Here is a 21,742-nt window from a genome sequence, read left to right on the forward strand (position 1 = left end):
CCACACATGCGTCTGCAGCACATGGAAAATAGGTTGCTGTGTAAAGCTACCATAGGTAGGGTGACATCTTAATCTGCAACATGAGAAAATCAGCTGTAACAGAGGTAACTGACTCACTTGGCAGCATCTTTAGCCAGCAAACTAAGGCTGACTGTTGGTGAATCCGTTTCGAGTTATTTCAAATTGTGGTGCGCTCTATCTAAAGGAACAAGGGAGGAACCCAGGAATTCATTGGGAGGCATTTGTGTTTTGAATTCTTGATACTTTGTATACTTGCCTCTGTCAGCAGTCTGGCCTCACACCTTAATCCTTTTAGTGGTTTGGCAGTGAGCCATAAGAGTCTTTACCTCTCTATAGGTGTTTACTTGTGTATATGGGACTAGATTTACCACCTAAAGGCTTCTTATTTTTTTTTCAAACTGTTGAGTTAAAAAAACAAGTCCTCAGTTAACTGAACCAAGAGGCCTAAGTGTTGAGTGTCAGTGATTTGTTTCAGATGCTATGAGGAAGTTGTTTCTTATCGCTGAGAAAGGCAAATCTGACTAAACCTGCCCTGCTCATTCTCACGGCCTGTCAGCGAACACGGGCCAGTGAAACATCCAGCCCACCTCAGACTGAGCACACGGAGTTGCTCTGGGAATTCCAGAAATGTGAAATTGTTTCGCCTCCTGAGGAGTTTCTGAGTTTTCCACTAATGACGTTGAAAACCAGGCTTGTTAGAAGCTCCAGACAGAACTGCTAATCCCTAATTTCGTCCTGTGTTTCAAGGGGAATGTTCTAGTACGCTCCATTGCTTTAAGCTGACTTCTTGTGTTTTCGCCGCTCTGAAATAATTAAGCACAGCCGTGAGAAAGCTTTGTTTTCTTCTGTACACTCAGGCATTTTGCTCGTTTTCTGCACTGCAAATGCGCATCGGAGTTTAGTGTGTTCCCTATCTGTATCCACTCTCCACCACGTCCTACGCCACAGTTAGAGGAACTCCGTGAGAGTCCATCATCGGTCCGAATGGAGGAGCTGCTCTCTGCTGCACTTGTGTCCCAGTGTGTGATCAGCGATGCTGCCTCCTGATCACAGTTGGCATTGTGCCTCTGGGGCCCGGACAAAGGCTGGGGCCGGGGTGCCGACAGGGGCCTGGTCTGTATCAGACACTTTATTTGTTTTGGGGGATGTGGAGGGGGTTGGATAGGCTGCGTTATGGCTGCCTCCCCCTCAGTGAGGAGAAACTCCTGTGTCAGGAGAGAGACGCCCCAGGACTACATCCCACTGAGACATTTGGCTTTCATTTTTCTTGACTTATTGTAAACGGCTGGAAGCTTGGAACACGAACGCATGCCTGTGATGAACAGGATTACTTTCAGCAGCCGTACCCCAGTCCTTATTTGTTTTCTGTAACATCGAAAACATAAGAACACATTTTTTAAAGTTGTTTGAATTTAAAACCTTCTGGAGGTCACCCCACTATTCTAATATATTTCATCCTGTCTTTTTACAGAACTTAACATGCATCCCGTTTGATCCTGATACAACTGGATGAAATAATAATTTGAAAAAAATCATTTTTATTGAATTTTGATTTCAGTTACGTTATTTGGGCTTCCAACGATTCTGAAAACTAAATAATCAACATAAAGCAATTATTGCGGCGCATTCCGTTTTGCAGTGACGCTCTGGTTTAGTCTTCTTATAAATCCAGTGCACCCCTTTTCCAAAGTCAAACAGTGATGGCATTAATTAGTCGTGATTTCGGTATTGTCCTAATCGTCATTATGATTTTTGCTATAATCGAGCAGCCCTACTCTACTAAATGCCAAACCACCTAGGAAGTGGTCAGAAATGCGTTGCATCACCTTAAGCAACACATGACTGCAGTGTGCCTCTGACCTGTTTGTGTCCAGCAGAATATTCTGGCAAGGGTATGTGAAAAGTCAGGTTAACGTGTAATAGTTGAGCATGTTTGGATGCAATGTTGAGAGCAGATGTAGCGGGAGTGATGATGTTTTGGGTGAGCCAACAAATACCTGCCAAACACATGCTGTCTTAGCCCTCTGTTTCTGCTTTGGCACACGCTTTCTCCAGCAAACACCCGCTGACGATTGATTTAAGACCTCTACCTGATCCACCCCTCCTCCTCCTGGTGTGTGTGTGTGTGTGTGTGTGTGTGTGTGTGTGTGTGTGTGTGTGTGTGTGTGTGTGTGTGTGTGTGTGTGTGTGTGTGTGTGTGTGTGTGTGTGTGTGTGTGTGTGTGTGTGTGTGTGTGTGTGTGTGTGTGTGTGTGTGTGTTGCACCATTTCTCAAGTCATGCAAACCACTTTCACGTGTTCCCTAATTGCTCGCAAAGAATTGTCTTTTTTTTTTTCTTGCAAAAGTGAGGAGAACATGATTTAGTAATTACTCTGGCAGCTCTCACTGAAGAAAACACTCCAGCTGTTAATGTTCTGTTCCTCCACTGTGTCACAATTACGTCTACTGACAGGTATTTTTTATATACAAGGCACGCCATTGTTTCTCTGAAACGCCTCATGAACAGCACCTTCACGTCCCTTTGACTCTGTTTTCATTTCCTCCTCACGTGACTGTAGCGGCCCATTTGCTGTCGTTTCCAGTGCGGCCGTTATCAGCGGGCTATCTGTGTGCTGCTCGTCTGGCGTCTTGCCTATCTGCTTTATGACACAGCCAGCCCCCAGGATTGTCACCAACTCACGGCGTCCCTCGGCTTTAACAAATCCTGAGAGACACAGGCCTTTTGTGTGTGTGTGTGTGTGTGTGTGTGTGTGTGTGTGTGTGTGTGTGTGTGTGTGTGTGTGTGTGTGTGTGTGTGTGTGTGTGTGTGTGTGTGTGTGTGTGTGTGTGTGTGTGTGTGTGTGTGTGTGTGTGTGTGTCCACAGGTCTCGGAGACACTGGGGGGGTCTTATCTGACTCTTCAGGGTTCTATAGATAAACTCGCCTCCTCTCACATGGATGGGGGAAGGGATGTGTGGTGGGCCAGGGCTGCTTTTAGTGGTTTGTGTCGAGCTTTAGAACAACTCGCGGTGGCAGAGAGGTTAAACGAGCAGCTTCACTGCACTGTCCTACACCTTGTGAATTGCTAATGCTCAAATCCCAGGGCCACAAGTTGAGTCCCTGTGATGAAGACGATTAGGCGACCATTAAGAAACATGTGAATTTGTCTTTCTTCTCTCCCTCCTTCCCTCCTGTAGTCCCTCAATCGAAGTCATTGAGACATCAGTTTTTTCTAACCCGATGATAGGATTAGGAGTCTAATTTCAATGTACATGAACTTTCATTAAGAGAAATTGCCCCTTTGTAATGATCGGTTGCTGTGGACATTCACAGCAGTGGTGTTAACCACATCCCCCATAGGCCCGTCTAAAAGCTGTCAAATGCTCAGGCAGTCGAGTAAAGTGCCTGTCATTCGTCACCCCCTCATCGTTTAATGTTCAATTATGTCAAAACAGCCTTTAGGTCATCTGCACTGGGAATTGATGTTCAGCTCTGTGTGGCGAGTGGAGCGTTCAGGCTGCATTACAGCACAATATCGGTACGGTTCAACAGTCCGAGCCCTCTGCAACACTAAATAAACCACGGCCCGGCTCGCTCTCACGGCACCCACGTTGCATCAAATTGAATAGTTCCAGCGGGGCCACTGGGGCGAGCATTCAGAGCTGTTTTTTTCTTTTTCTTTTTTTCTTTTTTTGGCAGCAACTAAGTTATGAAGTTATCCTCTGCTGTGCCTGAAATAATTCATGTCCTTCGCCGTGGTCACAGGGGATTGGCTTGGCTGTTTCATGATGGGGAGAGCGTCGGCGCTGTTTTAATTTGCTCATTCCACAACCCAGAGCCCTCCCAGGCTGCAATTCTACTTTAATGAATCGGTAATGTTCTTTCCACCATCACTGCCCATCCACGATTATGTGCCACAAGCTCTTTTTGTTTGTTTGTTTGTTTGTTCTTATGAGTGAGACGTTTTCTTTTCAACCGGTTGGAAATAATACTTTGTTTTCAAGATTGCTTGGTGTGTGTCCAAGACGCACTAAACTGAAAATATTTCCCCTCGCAGGGTTGTTTATGAGAAAATTATGTAAATTCAGACTCGCACAACTTAATTCTTAGATCAATCTCTCCCTGCCACACACACACACACACATACATTTCTTTGTTCGTAGCTATTTGACTGAAACACTAAAAATGTGACTGAAATACTAAACCAATGCTTTCACTGCCACTGAGGCTGCAAGTGTAACTGCATGAAGCAAACCTTAAAGAAGGTAAACTGAAGTAAATCCCCAGCGTGACGCCGCTCACCTCTTTCACCGAGCCAAGCTTTTTTGTTGTTGCGTCGCGAGCCTGAAATAGCCGACCGCCTTTATCTCCCCATGGTAAGACTTGGCTTTTCAGACTTTACTCCCAAGGATGCCCTTTAAGGTCAGAGGGTGGAGAAAGAGGCTTACGATCCTCTGTGGATGCTGCCAGGGCTCTGAGGGTCAACCGGGTAGCACACGGGTCAGCGGCGGAGGTTAGCTGGTTAAACTGTTCCTGGTTTCAGGGTTTAGTGCTGTCTGCTGAAGCTGCTCTTTACACTTAGTGTCTGCCTCGAAGACCTCAGACAAAACACTTGCGTAAATGGTGTCCATGTACATGTCACTGAGAAACTAATCTGTCCTGGCCGCAGACGAGAGCTCCGGTAGACCGAGGAATCGGCCCAGCAGAGATTGGCTTGTTGCAGATGTATTGGTATCATGTACACGACGGCCAACCTGGGTTTGATGTGATTTAGTAACAGTGTCATCTTATTGACCCCAGAGACATTGATTCAAGTTGATATGTTGAACTGTTTATATGCATGTTGGCCCCCATTCTAAAAAAAGAGTCATCATATTCTTTAGTTTCATCAGTTGTAGGGGTGTCCTCTACTAAGAATTCACATAGTCAAATATAGTTATTCAAGTTTCTTCTATAGTCTACTGATCGTCAAGTCATGCCTTTTTTATTGCTCATTGATCCCCTCGGTTTAAGCTTTATGTATCTTCAAAAAATAAAAGTAAAAATGGCAAAATGATTGGCCGAGATACAGGGCACTCTGACTTATGACAGCGCTGTTTGTTGTGTGCGTGTGTGTAGTTGCGGTGGGTTGTCCGTAGAACTGACACAAACTGGTGATCGATAGAAAGACGCGGTTTCTTATCCTGCTGCTTGTAAATACGGACGGGACACGAAGGGACAGTCGATGTGAGAGAGAGACGCAAACAGCTGTTATATGCGCCACAAACAGCTGTTTCTACACGCCCCCCTTCCCAGTTCATTTTAGAAGCTATTCTTTGGTTTTGAAAATAGCCTTGTTGTGATTTATGAATGATGATTAATCCTTTTGTGTCATTACCACATTTTTCCCATCACGAATCCGCTCCTTAGATTGAATCATTGAATAGTGGACTGTTCCAGGTCACCCCTAATTAGCTGTTAAACCGTAGACGATAATGACAAAAGCCCATCACAAGTTTTCAGTGCCCAAAGTGAGCTCTCTACATTGCTCTATTTGTCTTTCCACTCAACAGAAAAACTCAAAGGTATTGTTCAGTTCACAATGAAAGAAAAAAGAAAAACAAGCACTTCCCCACATTTAGAAGTTGATTAAATGTGGTTTGATTCATTTTCATCTCGTCAGCAAAATGTCTAGTGAAACCATGGCTGTGTTTACACTGTTCCTTTGTCATGAAACCAGGTGGATGTTTATAAAGACGTCTGAGCTTCGCTTTGTTCACTTCCACAAATGCTTTTTGATGGAGAAGTAACGTTAATTTCGCTTTTCATAACTCTCCCTTGTGTCTGTTCCTACTTAACCTCTTTCTCCCTCTCTGTGAGTCTACCTCTCTCTCTCATGCCGTCTCTTAAGCGCCACGGCAACCTTTTCCGAGGGATTGGTTGCCAGGAGACAGGATTCGCTCCCCATTGTATGCCGACAAAGGTGGAGGCGGGGGTGGAGGGGTGGAGGGGGGGGGGGTTTACAATCAGCAGGACCAGAGAGAATTGGAGGCCTAGGGGACCGGCACTCCACAATCATGGGTGTGTTGGAGAGGAGGTGGACAGGCAGGGCGGGTGAGTGGGGGGGGGGGTCGGGGGGTGATTGATTGGCAGTGGGGGGTATTGGGTGGAGCGCGCTGACACCCTAAATTCCTCTTGTCCATCCCTGGTCTCCCAGTAACCACGCTGGGATGTGCTGTGTCAGACACTGTGGTGGAGACTGGAGGGAAAGAGACACAGGCAGCGAGGAATAGTTACCAAGACTTTTTAATTAGCCAGCGCGCCCTCCCCCACTACACACACACACACACACACAGTAGGACACATTCTTACTACAGCAGCAGACACCGAGCTCAAGGTGTGTGTGTGTGTGTGTGTGTGTGTGTGTGTGTGTGTGTGTGTGTGTGTGTGTGTGTGTGTGTGTGTGTGTGTGTGTGTGTGTGTGTGTGTGTGTGTGTGTGTGTGTGTGTGTGTGTGTGTGTGTGTGTGCGTGTGCTCCACTGCATTCACCAGCAGTCTATTTGTCATAGTTTTCCTTGGCTCTAATGATGGTCTCTCTTATCAGCCCATTACATTAGCTTGGAGGAAGAAGGCCAGTTTACTTTAGCTCTGGTGCCATTACTCTAAATAAGGACTGGCGGTCACCCTCTAAAAGCCAGTGATTATATGGAGCGCTCGCTCACCGTGGCCGAGACTTTGAGCTCAGTAAGATCATTTGTGCTCTGAGTACTTTCTCCAGAGTTCACACCCACACACAGTGTGTGTTGATAGCTGATGGTTACTGATTAACACTGAGCTGCCTTTTTACAGGATACAGGGTTGTTTGTGTTGTTGTCTACGAGAAGCTACTAGCAGGGGATGGTTTCTACAGCCAGTCATCTTAATAAAGGGCCTTTTCCAGGTTAGTTATGAGAAGGGCTTTTCTTTTTTAATTATTCATGATCATTTGGGATTAGAAAGCCCCTGAAAACCGATTCCTCAATCATCTTTTCACGATGTGTAATGGGGTCCTACATGAATACACAGATTTCTGCCAAAGTCTGAAAAGTTTGGGTTTGGGTTTTTTCTCTGTGTGTTCTTTTAAAGTGGGCGGGACTCGGCTGGAAAAATGGTGATGTCATGTACTTCCATTCACCAATCAGGTTTTAGCAACCTTTTTAATAAAGTTTGATGACAGTCGTGGGGTTGTTTGCTCATGTTACCGTAACACTGTCAATCAGATCTGATCAAACCACACACACACACATGATGCAGATTAGCTGAGTTTTGATGTTATAAACTCTTCTAAGAATAAATACTCGCGGTTTTTATTTAACTTAGATGGATTTAGAAATCGCTTTCTGTGGATCAATTCATGTCAGTTTACACTTTCTCCGTTCATTCTTTGGTGTTTATTTCTAATGGCACATTTTAGATGGCAGCCACTGCTTTACCTGGTCACCTAATCTTTATTAGGACTCATTTCCCTTCTTCCTGCCCTGTTCACCCAACCCATTTTATTGACTTTTTGTTTTTATTGAGCTTGTATCTCCATTATAGTGATTTGTATTTCATGGAAAAGATGCCATCTGGGTGATTCTACATGAAGTGTAATAATGTGAAAAGCGCTTTATTGCTCCGGATGATGTGATAGATAATTTAAGGGCTGGGTTATGTTTGTTATGATATTACTAGAATGCTTTGTTGATGTTTTTATGTTTTGACTCTACTACCTTGTAGCAAATTTCTCTAACATTGACTATACAGTATATGACCAAATAAGCAACAATCAAAGTTAAGTTTAAGTTTATTAGAATAAAGAAACCCACCCACTTCAAACCAGTGAGAACAGGCAAGGACGACAGCACAAATCTCTCTGAAGAAACAATCCAAACTTTAACAGAAAATGTGTGTTTATGGAGGGCCCAATCACTCAGAGTAAGAATAGCTTTTTATTTTCAGGGCCTTGAACACTTGCCTGCTTTGCTACAACTGCAGCTTTCACCTAATTATCTCATTTGCATTTACCACAGTTCCTCTCCAAGACTTAAAGCGTGCAGTGGATGGATTAAACGGGATTCCTGTCTGTTGATTGAATGTGGAATTAAGCTTAGATTACACTCGCGGTGTTTATGTTCCTTTGCCTTGGCACCGCTGTCACCTGAGCCACCACCCGGGCAGGTTTATGAGCTAACAAATGTGTTTGCCAGTGGAAGGGATAATATCCTGAAATGGCACGGTTTTTTCTCCCCATTTCCGCTGAAAGGAAGAGGCCTCCGGCTGAACTGTAATTTAAACCAATGCTGTCTCCGGCCTCAGAGGGCCGCCATTGATTTAACAGCTACGCCAGGCAGTGTCCCCGATTGCCCGTCAGAGAAACCAGCCTCCCTGATAAACTGTTCTAGCTGAATAGTTTTTCTCACAGAATGCAATTTTCTCCCCTTTTCCAAGCAACTTGTGAAAAATGCCCCGTCTCCTTCAAAGTGCTTGATGAATTGACACAGCTTTCTGTCATGCAGATGCCAAGCTGTGTCTCGGTTTTTGACAGTGATGGACACGTATCTCAGTCCTCTCTATATCGCCCCCCATTTCTCTTGCTTCCGCTCAAGGCGACGGATCGCTCCCATCAAGGGCGTCCGTCACAATCTGTGGGCTGCAGCGACCAGCTGCAGCGCCGACGGATGGGGAATAAAACTATGCTTGTGCTTCGCAACCATATCAAGTGCTCACAGGCTGCGGGGCTTCAACAATGGTGGGTGTGACGGAGATTGTCACTCTCGCTGCGGTGTATTTTTCATTCAGTTGTCTCTGCGCAGCCCAGAGGGGAGTGAGGTTTGAGGCTGAAACGGAGCTGATGGACATGAGATGCACGCCCGTCTTACACCGAGGGCCAAGATATAGAAACGGCCCTCACACAATTAGCTGGCAAACTCCTCTTTGTCTCAGTTTCACAGTCAAAAGGACTACTTTCACTTTCATCATTTAAGTTGCATACTTGATATCCTGGTACCTTTACCTTCCTCAAACAGTCTGTAGGTTAGATTGAGTGGTCATGTAGGTTGGAAGCCTCGTACGCAGTTTAATGCACTTTTAGATCTTTGTTTTTTGTTGTGTAGCTGCATATACTCTCGTTTAGTTGCGTCCTTTACGGATACCTTGTAATCAAGGTAATCGCTTCCTTTCCAGGAAGTGAAAAGAGTCTAACAAAGTGTGTACTGTTGCAAGGTTTGTCTCCTGTTTCACCAATTATTGCCGAGTCAGCTCCATCTGTCAGTTGGAGTAAAAGCTGCAAAATAAGATGCAGATGTAGTTCAGGAAAATGTGATTTTTTTGGATTGGAAATTGTTTAATTATCAGCAGAACATTTCAGTTACACATGTTTGGTGTCATTTGTGGTACGTGATAAGTATATTCTACACATGCTTTTTAGCAGCAACATATTGTGGGGTATTTCTCTCTATAAAGCTGTTCTCCCCCCACTCGCTGACTGGAAGGTGGCAGGCTGTCAGAGGGATTTTAATGCGTTGAGGCAGCATGTGACAACTCCATTCTCTATGGACTGTGTTCCGTGCTGCAGCTTAACTCTCTTATTGAATGGAGAATCTTAACCCAGTTGATGTCACCAGGAAATTATGTTTATTCGTTCTAAGAATAAATGCTTAAGAGTCAGCTCCAGTGTTGTGATGGGCTACAGTTTCTTTTTTTATTATCACCCTTCCTTCAGCTAAGCTGTGTTCTCATCCATCAGTGTCTCTTTTTTTCCGCTGTGTGATTTACTTTATGCATATTCTAAGAGTTACTCCTCAGATGAGATGTAGCCATATTTATTTCATGAGTGACGCATTCCCCGAATCAAAACGTTTGGCTTCTGGCTGGGAATGTTTCTGTTGAGCAAGTCACTGGAAGCACTCCAAAAAAAATAATTTAAGTACAATCTGTGGTCTTCATTTTGCACAATGTTGAAAATAAATATTTGCTCATTCACTCACCAACAAAGAAGTAAAGACCTGAAGCTGGCTGTGATCTGGTGGTGTTTCAGTCTTATCACAGGTGTGCTGTTAAGCGCTGCTTAATTAGATCACCCTGGCCTATATGGAGCACGGATAAATTACGACGAGGGTAATTCACGGTGTAGATGATTTTCTCTTCTCCAAAAAAAGGTCATAGAGAGGCATCATTGTGTCACTGACTCCAAGTGTTTTTAATAGTAATGTTCAAATTGTCACCTCAATTTGTCCTGAACTGCATTGATGTTGGAAAAGTAATCTACATTTAAGCAAGCATCACTCCTGAATGAGAAACCCACAGACTCAACGATCCTCGTGGTCCGAGGCTGGTTCAAATGCTAGGAGTATGATATGTATGATATATATATATATGATATACAAGGTCTGAGGGCGTCTGAGCCTGCCCACCAACGATTAAAGCCCTATTCAGCGACGCTCTCAGCTTCACAATCAATGAGCCTCCCGGTCTGAATTCAAGGTATCTGCAGGTTTTCAAAAGCATTGAATTCAGTTTCCTCCAAAAAGTCCTTACGTTTATGTTTTGAGATGTTACACACGGCACTAAGAGACCTGTAGAAAGCTCTGTCACTACTGTTGATTTGAGCTAAAACTTAAATGAACTAAATCATTTTTAATTGGTTAAGACATCCTGGGTTAAGGTCACATTAATTGATTAATTATCTTTTTCTGAACTTTACAGTTGTAAACAGCTGGTATCTACTGGCAAAAATGCAATATGAATGAATGTGCTTAATATATAATTTTAGACCTTTCTTGTCCCTTCTGGGTTTCCATCATTCTTTAATGCTTTCAGTATTTGTATTATTATTATTGCAGTGCATTAACTTCCTCTCTTTGTGTGTGTCCGTCCAGGTCTGGCCTCCGGTCTGGAGATCACATCCACGGGGCAGACACCCATCGAGAAGGCCAGCGGTCAGAGTGTGAACCTGGACTGCCAGTTCAGTCTGGGCCCCGAAGACTCTGGACCGCTGGATATTGAATGGAGCTTGCTGTCCTCCGACAACCAGAAAGAAGACAAAGTGGTACGTGTAGATGTTCCCCACAAACACTGGAAATGCAGTTTTACTTCTAAGATGGCTTACGACAGTACAGTTAGCAGTTATCTGTTGTCTGATCGACTCTCATTTAGTCATGGCATCTATGTTCAGACAAGTCCAGCTTTGTTCTTTCCTTTTGCAACACGGTCTTCTGTATGCAGCTTCAGAACTTCTTTCACACAGTCCCAACAATACGTCAAAAATAGAAATGAGTGGGTTTTTTTTCATAGCTTTCAAGACTTTAAATGTCCCTCATTTGTTTGCTATGTGTGTGGTTTTGCACTAACCTGTTCTGCTGTGTCTGTGTGGTTTGGTATGTTGTACGCAGGAGGCATGCTGGGCGTGTACTTCCTCGAGGTGTAGCAACGAAACATATCCTACAGTATACGAGGCAAATGTAATTCGAGCCACGTGTACTTCTATCGAGCATTTTCTTTTTGTGTGCAGTGTTGTCACAGGCACATGCACGAGCCCTTTTTATTCCAGACAGTGTCCTCCCATTCCAGCATGGCCCTCGGCCATGGAAAGGGAGGACTACACCGCCCTACAGGATCTCCACATGCCCTCAGGGCTTTCACAGCCATAGACACGGATTCTTGCTACTGAGCGTTCCAGTGGTGTGACCCTCTACTCCCCCACCTGTCACAAAGCCTTCTCATCCCTCTCCTCCACTCTCTGTTTATTCCCCTGTATCCTGTGGATTTAGGCTTTTTTTGGCCCGAATGTTAGAAATAGGTCACAGGCTCATCATTGGGTTGCTCTGTCACCCACCCAACCTGTCCTCTCATCCAGGTAGACCTCTGTGCTCCTGCTCCTGGTCATGTGTCATTATGGAGACACCAATTATCCTCTTCTATTTGTTTTTGACCTACTTTGTTTGTACTCTGAATCATTAACTGGAGAAGGGAGGTGGAGTTTTACATTCTATCGGTATTCTCAGTCTAGCAATGGTTGTTATGATGAAATATTGTAAATGTTCTTATTATTCATTGTATCAGCACAGAATTCAGTGTGGGTGGATCCCCAGTTGGGCCTCTTCCTCTTCATGCCTCAACGCAGCTGTAGAAATACATCAAATGTTCCCAAATTGTATCTGGTTGCACTGTTTATTTTCTTTATCACGTGCCATTTTGCTGAGTACTATCTGCACACCCGTTAATGTTGCCAAAACCTTTGTAGGAACTTAAACAGGTCGGACATCTCTCTCTGAACGTGTTTGTTCTCCTTCACCTATCAGATTTTGCTCGCTATACACGCACACATGCTCCCATTCGTACAGCCTTTTACCAATAACAAGTCATGCTCGCGGCAAATTCTTTTATAATTAGCTGCAAGTTAATTCCCAAGGGGCTGCTTTAATAGTTGTGACAGTGTTAAATGGGATTAGGCTGATCTGCGAGGACCAAAGCTACCAGATCAGACAAGGAGATGAGAGTGAAGGCTAAACTGTATAGCCACAGGCGCCCAGATGAGACCATGGTGAGCTATTGCACGAACGGCTCGCGATGAGCAAAATCCAGGCTTCTCTTGAGGGAACAGCCACTATCGGATAATGCTCACAGAACTAGTCAACGGGATCACTCCACAGAGTCTTATAACCGGGAACTCGATGACCTGTTTTTTGCAAGGAGGGAGATGGGTTGTTTGGCGTGTCTTAAATGTGCAAATAATCCTCTCTTTAAGAACTTTATTCATATTTATGAACCATGTAGTCCAGTGTCTTTGCATTGATGCAATCGGAAGTAATCTATCCAATCCGGTATCTGGTGGGGGACGATGGGCCCCCCCCCCCCCCTTCATCTGACACGTCCCACATGTCATCAGGGTCCGTGTGGTGAAGCATAGCCAATGCACGTTGCTTTGTTGTGCTCGTGTGAGAGATGCCAGGCATGCCTACAGTAAGAGTCATTAGCATTTTGGCTCTCATTGCCTGGCCACAGATTAGCTGAACGCAGGGTGTGCCCTGAGTGCTCACCACCACTATAAGAACAACGAGGGAAAACAATTACCAAAACAAAATCCGAATGGTGTGAATGGGAGAGGAATTTACTCAAACATCTAAATGCATAGCTTTATCCCATATCACACAACCTGTCTCCTTTGTCCTTCAGCTCTGCAGCAGAGCCTTCTGTTTACTGAACTTATTGCGACAGGAATTTGTGCATGTTGACAAAGTACCGGAGGATTTCTACGTAAAGCCATAGTGAAAATGGCGTTGCTTGTTTGTACAGCAGTGATGATCGCGAATGACAATGGCCACATTCGGCTGCATTCTCTACAGCCTCAGTGTTGAAGGACGTTTGATCCGTTCTCAGCTTAGTGATTCTGCTTTAACCTTGCGAGGCAGTTTTCGAGAGGAGCCGTTCCTGTGAAAGCAGCGCTTCAACTCATTCAAGTTTAAAAGCCTCCTTGGGAGCGCAAGAGACACAGTGCTGCACTTTATGCTCTGCAGGTTGTTTAGAGTACACAGGTATCGCAGCTCTCTGCTTTGCCTCTCAAATGAGTCCCGCACCTCTTCCTCTTCCCTGCCTGAGCAACAGAATCACATGACGATGACCTCATCTTCGCATGTGTTCCGATGAAGGGAAGCCGGGCAAATAGAGGTCTGTTACCTCCGCAGCACGATCCGTCCTCTGACCGGCCAGGTGGCGATTGTTTCAGCGAACAGTCCCACCTGTTATGAAACGCAGCACACGGACAGTGGTGCTCTTTCCAGCCCCCGCCAGTCCCCCCCCCCGCTAGTCATTCGCCCTTTTCATTTTCCCCAGGCTCTTTTATGGGATTTTTTTTTTTTTTGGATCATGATTCTCAAGGTTATTGTGCAGTTCAGATTTTTCATTTTTCTTTTTTTTTGCTAGAGGTGTGCATGTGTGTAAGCACTCCCATCTGTTTGCCCGTGAAGTGGTCGAAGCTCACGTGAGAGTCTCGTCTGGCTGAGCTCGGGGCAATTTAATTTCCTCTCCTGCGTGGTCTCATCTTGCATATTGCTGTTATTACTGCTGATGTTTTGATCTCTCTGTGAAGTTAGAGGGATAGATTTCCCTCCCCTGAGAGCCAGGTGGAATTTGAACTACGTTACCTGTTTACATGGCTAATATGAACAAGATGAACATGGCGTCCGTTGTGAGCACGCCTGCCTTCGCTGCTCCAGAAACTAGTCTTCCAGTCTGAAATGGCGACTTGCTCGAGACACAGCAGAACATCCCTGACTCCGTTTCCCTTTGTTTTGCTCCTCTCGTGCTTCCTTTTCAAGTGATCTGCCTCCTTTGATGGGTTCATTATTCTTCCTCTCCTCCTGCCATGTTTAGTTTTTCCTCCTCCTCCTCTCTACCCAGGGGTATTTGCTGTGCGTATGCCTGCTGTTGATCGTGGCACAGAAAAGCCTGTTGATGACTGTCTCCATGGAAATGTGGAAGAATATGCCAGTGTCTGTGAAAGAGAATGAGATCTCTTTTCATTGTTGTTTGCTATTCTTTTCCCCTCCTTGTTCTTTTCCGTGTGTTTTTGTTTTCCCCTCCTCCATCGCCCCAGCTACGAGCTACGAGGTTACTTGTTGGCTCCACCTGGCCTTTATTTCTAGGCATTTCCTTGCTGCTTTCAAGAGAGTGTGTGTGTGTGTGTGTGTGTGTGTGTGTGTGTGTGTGTGTGTGTGTGTGTGTGTGTGTGTGTGTGTGTGTGTGTGTGTGTGTGTGTGTGTGTGTGTGTGTGTGTGTGCGTCTAGCGGGGACATAAATCTGAATACAACCAATTTACACAGTCACATTGTGGGGACTTGCCCTTCCTTTTGAGGGGGAGGGGGCAATGGGGACGACTTCACGTCCCCATAACTTTTGTCATTTCATTGTAGGATGGAGACTTGGTTTGGGTTAAGGTCGGGGGAGGGTAAGGATAAGGCTGGTAGCGGTTATGGTTGGGGTAAGTCTCCAAGAAATGAATGTTCTTTGTTGACACAGCAGGTGTTGATTTGGCTCCACAGTGGTCGCTTTGTTTGAACCCCCTTCTTTCCTGTTGAGCACAGAAAGGTTAGAGCCGGGCTGCCAGACTGAAGGGCATCGCAGAGATAAAGGAGAGCGTTCGTTCTCTTTCCTTATATTTTGGTTGGTTCAGTGAGCAAAGCCTTATCTTTCAGAAAGCACACAACTGCCATTTCAAGGCTGTTGCTTTATTGGTTTTCTAGAAGGACTTTTTATTTTTTTTGCAAACAGATAAGTCAGATACAGCAGTGCATCACATTATGTAAAGCTCTTAACTCAAACTCTCTCAAATCCAGGTGATCCTGTACTCAGGCGACCGGTCCTACGAGGACTACTACGAACCAATGAAGGGCCGAGTGCACTTCAACTCAGCCGACCCCAAGAACGGCGACGCCTCCATCAACCTGACGGGGCTGAAGTCGACGGACTCGGGCACTTACCAGTGTAAAGTGAAGAAGGCTCCCGGTATCCGCAGCAGGAAGATGCTGCTGATCGTCATGGGTGAGTGGAACAAGCGGCTGAACACGCTCTGGAGTTAGGCTAGCTGTCCTTTCTTTTCCTCACGGGGTAAATTCTTTCTCTCTACACAGAGGAAATGCACCGAATCACACGGACTTTGCCCTCCCTGGCTGTTTTGATGTAATCCCTTCTAAAATCGAGTGCATGACCTTCCTAGAGGCTGCAGAGCATTGCCCCCCTTTTGTGATACAATTCTGTATTCACTCTGTGATTATGTCTACAATGATAATCCTGATATTTTTTCATCTATATTTGTGTTTAGTATTAGTCTTGATGAACACAATTATTGTATGTTTTTTTTCTTCAATCACAGCTCCCTTTTCAAATGAATTGAATGTTTGCAGATGTTTTACAATAGCTATATTCCTAAAATATTAACTGTGAAAACTACAACAATATAAAAATGTCTACACATTACTCATTTTGAAACCTTCCTAGATAAATCCTAGATAATACAGGCAAAGGTTAACATATAATCTGCAATATTACAAATCGTTTTCAACGTGTGCAATGTAAGCCTGCCTTTTAGAGAAATGTGGACAAACCTCAGAGATGGAGTCTATGCACTCAGCTGGCTTTTTGTTGCGCAGGGTGAGAGGGGTGACACAGCAGAGTTGTATAAGTCAGATGATTCACTCCTCAGGCAAACACACACACACGCGCATGCAGAGCGGCCTCGCTGGTCGGCCAACTGACTAAATGATGTCGAAAGTGAATCGCCTCCCGAAACCCGCCTGGCATTTGCATATGGGAAAAACAAACCAAGTGCGCCGCACCAGTCTGTTGTGGGGATAGGCCGCATATTGTGCTGTTATCTCCCTGTTATCAGAATGGTTTCTCTGTTTTAAAGATAGTGTGCGCTTCAGAAAATGGCTGCTGTTCTTGTTGACATGATATCATGCAGCACAAAAGTGCTTTCCAGGAGCTCGCGTCTTTCTGGTGGAGCCGGTTGGCGCAGAGCAAACAAGTTTCTCAGTAGTTGTATTGTGGCGCCACAAAGCAGCTCTCTACTAAAAGAGGTGAATGGCCACAGATAACCTGACCATTAACTGTGAATACAGCTGACACAAGAGACACCGACAAAGCTCTTGGGGAGGCTAGTTTACATAGAAATTGATCTGACCCAGAAGCAGCTTGAAAAGTGAATCACTGCCGAAGTCATCGCTGATTCACACACGCTTGTGCTTTTCCTCCCTACAACAGTTCCCCATCCCTCACCAGTGAGGGAGATTCACAGCCCTGCTGATGTTTCTCATGCTTATTTTAAAATGTTGCTTCATGTCATAGATTAAGTTTATCATTTCATCAAAAGATACCATCTAAAATAGAATTGTATGGTAACTATCTTTGTTCAGTAACAGTCTAATGTGATGCACAAGCAAATACCAGTTATATACATAGTATAATATCCATTGTTGATGCATCCCCCTCATTTATGCTTTTCAAGTTTTTGTGATAAGATTTCAAAAATGTCTCTGTAAGAGCAGTATCTACTTTCAAAACGTCAGTTCTTGTAGTCCTTGTATTGTTATCATACGATATGATTTCATTTAATTTGTCCATCGTATCCCTAAAATGCAAATCCAGCTTTCGTTATGGTTATGCAGATGTCTTTAGCCATAGCGTGCATGAGGGAGAGAGATAGCTCGAGGCTACAGGAGCTGACAGGCTGCTAGCTATTGACCCCAAGGGGCAGGGGTGTTCTTAGCAAGGAAACATTGACAAGGAGAGGGGAGGACATCTTGCCTGCTCTGCACTTTACCTTCAGGTCGATCTTGTCACAAGGTGGTTGGTCCCGGGAGCAGGGGAGACGTGCATGTATATGTGCACAAACATAAACGCACCTCAAGTTATACACCGGGTGTTGCTGTGGCTTGTCACATATGCAGGTATGCACACGTGACTCTCTCTCTCTCCCCCCCCCCCCCCCCTCCTCGCAGTGTGCATGGTGTCTGGGTACTGTACAGTAGGTAGCATAGCATCCCTCGTTGTGTATTCTCCTCTGGTTGCACCGGGACATTGAAGTTAACACGAGGAGAGTACCCACCTGTGGCCCAGCACTGCATGTCAGCAGCTCTCACAGCTGTTTCCGACTAGGCCCCGCCTTTACTCTCAACAGCCAATCATTTTAGCTCTGCCTGCCTGAAGTCCAGGCGATCCTCATCGCATCCAGGGTTTAGCGGCCACGAGTCGCTTATATTTTCATTTTATCATTCAACTATCAGCAGTTGCTCCTTGAAGGTGGGTGCCTTCTGAATGCAGCGAATACCACAATCTAGCAATCCCATTCTTCTTATCTCTTCCACAAGATATAGCCTTGTGCAGCGCATCAATCCCAATTCATTGTTCATTTTAAAGAGCCAAGTTAGCCGTATGGCTCTGTGCTCCTCCAGTCTCCATCACCTTCCTCCTTGACCCCGTCTTTCAAACAAATAAATCTGCTCATCGGACAGTGGCCCTAATGACAGGAGCTGTGTGTTACAGCTCGCGGACGGACGCGTCGAGTTGACTTTCACCTTTTTAAAAGATGTCAAAATGTCATAACTCTCTGACATTTACTGTGAGCTGTGTGAGTGGTGCAACACAACTGCAGCAAAGAGCAGGCCAGTGAGTTAGGAGCTGCTCGGCCTTGGCGCCCATCACTCACCATCTGTCCAACAGCGCTCGCTTAATTTTTGCTCTCTCTCAGCTCTGCGTTTCGCCCCCTCCATCCTGATCCCCTGTGTGTTTATTAGATTAGTAGGAGCACTCGTTACTGTCAGTCTACTGTTAATCCTTACGGTTATGCCTGCTAAGCCTCCCCCTCCCGCCTGACACCTGGTTCAGATCTGGAGAGCCCCACTCCAGGGTTTTGTTGTTACAGAATGCATTATTACCACACCAGGATGTCTGCTTTCTGTCAGTGAGCACACAGCACGGACTTGGATTGTGGCCTCAGAAACGTTTTTTGCTTTTTTCCTCCCTCCCTTTTTCTCCCTCGCCCGGCTGTCTGCGTTTCATTGGAGTCGGCCTGCTTTTAATTTGAAGCTCTGTTTGTTTTTGAATCCCCCCTCTCATCTCCAGCCAGCGCTCTGACCGACCGAGGAGCGATCGCACACGTTGGGCTTTAAGAAACAAAAGCTTGGCCTCCATCCTTAACCCTGAACACTACGTGCACGGGCATGTTTGTGTGCCGCGACTCCCTTCTTCCTCGTGGTTATCCTGAGCGACAGCTCCTTTTAATGACAGCAGCTGTATCAATTACTCTGATTGCTGCTCTCATTACACTGATGACTGCTGCTTTGAGCAAGGGAGGGAAGGAACTTTAGGAAGACACAATACACAGACGCACAACTTGTCCACAACATGAAAGATCGTAGAATAACAGGGTTGGAGGCAGCAGCCAGGGGGACCGTGTTGTTCTGAGCTAATGCCAGGTGGCCACCTGGTCGTGTCTGTTGTTTTTCCCCTCTCTCAAACACTCTCCTGCATTCCTTCTCTCTCCATAGTGAAGCCATCCAAGCCCAGGTGCTATGCCGAAGGCCCCATGCAGGAAGGCAAAGACATTGTGCTGAGGTGCAAATCTAACGAGGGCACCAACCCCCTGCAGTACAGCTGGGAGAAGACCAGCGACGGCAAGCTGCTGCCCAGCTCCGCTGTGATGGGTAATGGCCTCTCTCACAAGCACTCCCAAACAAATAGAAATCTGTGTTTAGGTCCCGCACACGGGTCCTCTCTCTGTTTTCCACGGTCACCTCTTCATTGATGTGTTTTTTGCCCTCACTACAGATCCAGTGGGAGGCACCATTAACGTGAGGAACGCATCTGCCAGCTCATCTGGCACCTACCGCTGCACTGCTACCAACCGCGTTGGCACTGAGGAATGTGTACTGTACCTCAACGTGACGCCTCGTGAGTGCCCAACTAACGTCACCTTGATGCACCGACCTGCATTCAGTCGGTTTCACAGTTAAACCTGTAGCTCTGCTGTCTGAGGGTCAGCTGGATAATGTATGAGTACAGTTTGCAGTACTCTATACACACACCAGTATAATATGGAACCCTGTCTTCCAAGTCGGTGTTCTTACTCCTAGCATTTGATCCTTCCAGTAAGACTACGGTTATGTATCCAGGTGACCAAAATAGATATATCATGCATATTAACAATAGTGGATCTTGAGGTAATGTCGAGAACAAGACCTAGAGTCATGCTAGCTGCTCTGTGAAGCTGTACGTAGGCGTAGCAGCAGATAACGGCTAAATGCTAAGCAGGAAACATCAGCATGCTTTTAACTGCAGCTGAGACAGATGGGGAAACTAATGACAGTTTGCAGTCAAGATGCAGTTATATCCACGTACACCGCAGATCAGGCGGGTCATTAAAATTCTGATTCATAGCGGGTGGTTTGTGGTCGTATGAAATATAACAACATTAATGAGCTGAATATTAACAACATTTTCTAAAATGTGAACAGAGCATAACTGCTGTCCACAGCAGACCGCTGAGAGACGCTGTGTCGATTACACACATGGAACAGCAGTGTGACTTTAGTGGTTATTTCAGAAGTTCAAAGTTTAGTTGTTTCCTCTGTCAAGTTTATAACCACAGTTAGTTTAAATGTCCCACAGTATTTGGTGCATTGACTCTGCTGTGTGCCTGGAAATGTTTACAATTACTCAGTTCAGCATCACTGAAGTCTAATCATTAAAGTAAATCATTAGAGAAAACACTTGTACATCAATACAATATATAATTTAAAAAGGCAGCATAGCCACCAGGAAGTAGGAAAGGGGAAGTTAAATGTCCATGCGAGTGCGGGTCTATAAAGCTGAGAAAATAATTGACACGGCTGGGTGGCGTGTGAATGATTTATGCCGCCACACAGATTCACATTCAGGTTAGAGACGATCAGCGCATCACTAGTTTTCAAGTGTTTGGTTATGGACCAAAGTATTGTAACAAGTGTCTCGATTAATCCAACCAACACTCAATAACCTAAAGATATCCAATTTAGTCAAACCAGCAAAGTCTCATATTTGAGAGGCTGGAACCATCAAATGTTTTGCATTTTTGCTTGAAAAATGAAAGAAGCCAAAGATCAGTTATGTTCAAAATGTCCTCAACAAATACATGATGATGATGATGACTGCAGTAACAATTCCAGCAATTTATCACAGCTTAAGTTAGTGTTGAGTGTTAGAACACTGCCACTCGTCTCACTGAAGATCCCATTGCAGTTAGAAAGATAGTACACATTTGATTCACGTGTGCTGAGGAAAAGGCTTCAGGATTCAGGCAGAGTCAGCTTCTTGAGTAGTAGAAGCCGTGGTACCACACGCTGTAACAGCGCTGTCAAACAAACAAGCAAGTGCTGCAGCTGGAGCATCATATAGGAGGAGCATGGATATATAGGAGGATCTCTCAGGTGACATTGGTAATTCCACTTTTTAAAAAAAAGCTGCTAGATGCTCTAAAACAGCCACTAAATTGTTGAGTCATGAGCACCTTATGCCAGGGTCAAAGGCAAGCACCACTTGTAAAATAACTCTGCTATATGTTTTGAGTTCTTTGTTGGATTTTCTTCCCAAATGACATTTACCAAACCTTCCAACCTTTTTGTCCTCGTGTCCAGCCCCCAACACTGCCGGCATCGTCGCAGGATCCATAATTGCCGCGCTCCTGATCCTCCTCCTCATCGCCTTCATCCTCTTCTGCTGTTGCCGTGCCCGTCACAGGAAGAAGTACGAGAAGGAAATCTGCAACGAGATAAGGTACATTCACTAAAAACATCAATGGCACTGGCTCACAGATGCACAAAGCTCCCAATTAATGGAAGAATATTTTGTAACACTCTGTGGTCTCTGCTATATGATGACAAATGTGTCTCCAGTTGTATAATACTGGATTAAATGTAGGCATAAAAAATGCCATAGGTTACATGTGATAATTACTCACTGCTCGCCGTGTAGTTTGACCTGTGGTCATCTCACACACACACACACACACACACACACCCCTCCAATAGCCCCAACAACCATGAAAATGGTTATTCTCCATCAGCGTTTTTTTTTCTTTTTACCCCTCCTCAAATAAACAGCTGTGGTAATCAGTTTGAAAGCTTTGTTTGCTCTGTGGCTCCTGTGTCATGTCTGCTGCTGGCTGCCCCCCCCCACTCCCCACTCCCCTCACCATCCTACTCCCCATCCA

At 45.2% G+C, this 21,742-nt stretch overlaps 1 protein-coding gene across 1 annotated transcript in view; it reads left to right on the forward strand.

The window, feature by feature from the left end:
- The window catches only part of cxadr (CXADR Ig-like cell adhesion molecule), a 36,441-nt gene that overhangs the window by 10,975 nt on the left and 3,724 nt on the right, over window positions 1-21,742 (forward strand). The window contains exons 2-6 of the mRNA XM_079171019.1: window positions 10,878-11,047; window positions 15,333-15,537; window positions 19,044-19,199; window positions 19,324-19,446; window positions 21,168-21,306. Coding sequence (XP_079027145.1) covers window positions 10,878-11,047; window positions 15,333-15,537; window positions 19,044-19,199; window positions 19,324-19,446; window positions 21,168-21,306 — 793 coding nt within the window. The remainder of the gene's footprint in view (window positions 1-10,877; window positions 11,048-15,332; window positions 15,538-19,043; window positions 19,200-19,323; window positions 19,447-21,167; window positions 21,307-21,742) is intronic.

This window comes from Pholis gunnellus (assembly GCF_910591455.1).
Source record: "Pholis gunnellus genome assembly, chromosome: 13".
NCBI classification, from domain to species: Eukaryota; Metazoa; Chordata; class Actinopteri; order Perciformes; family Pholidae; genus Pholis; species Pholis gunnellus.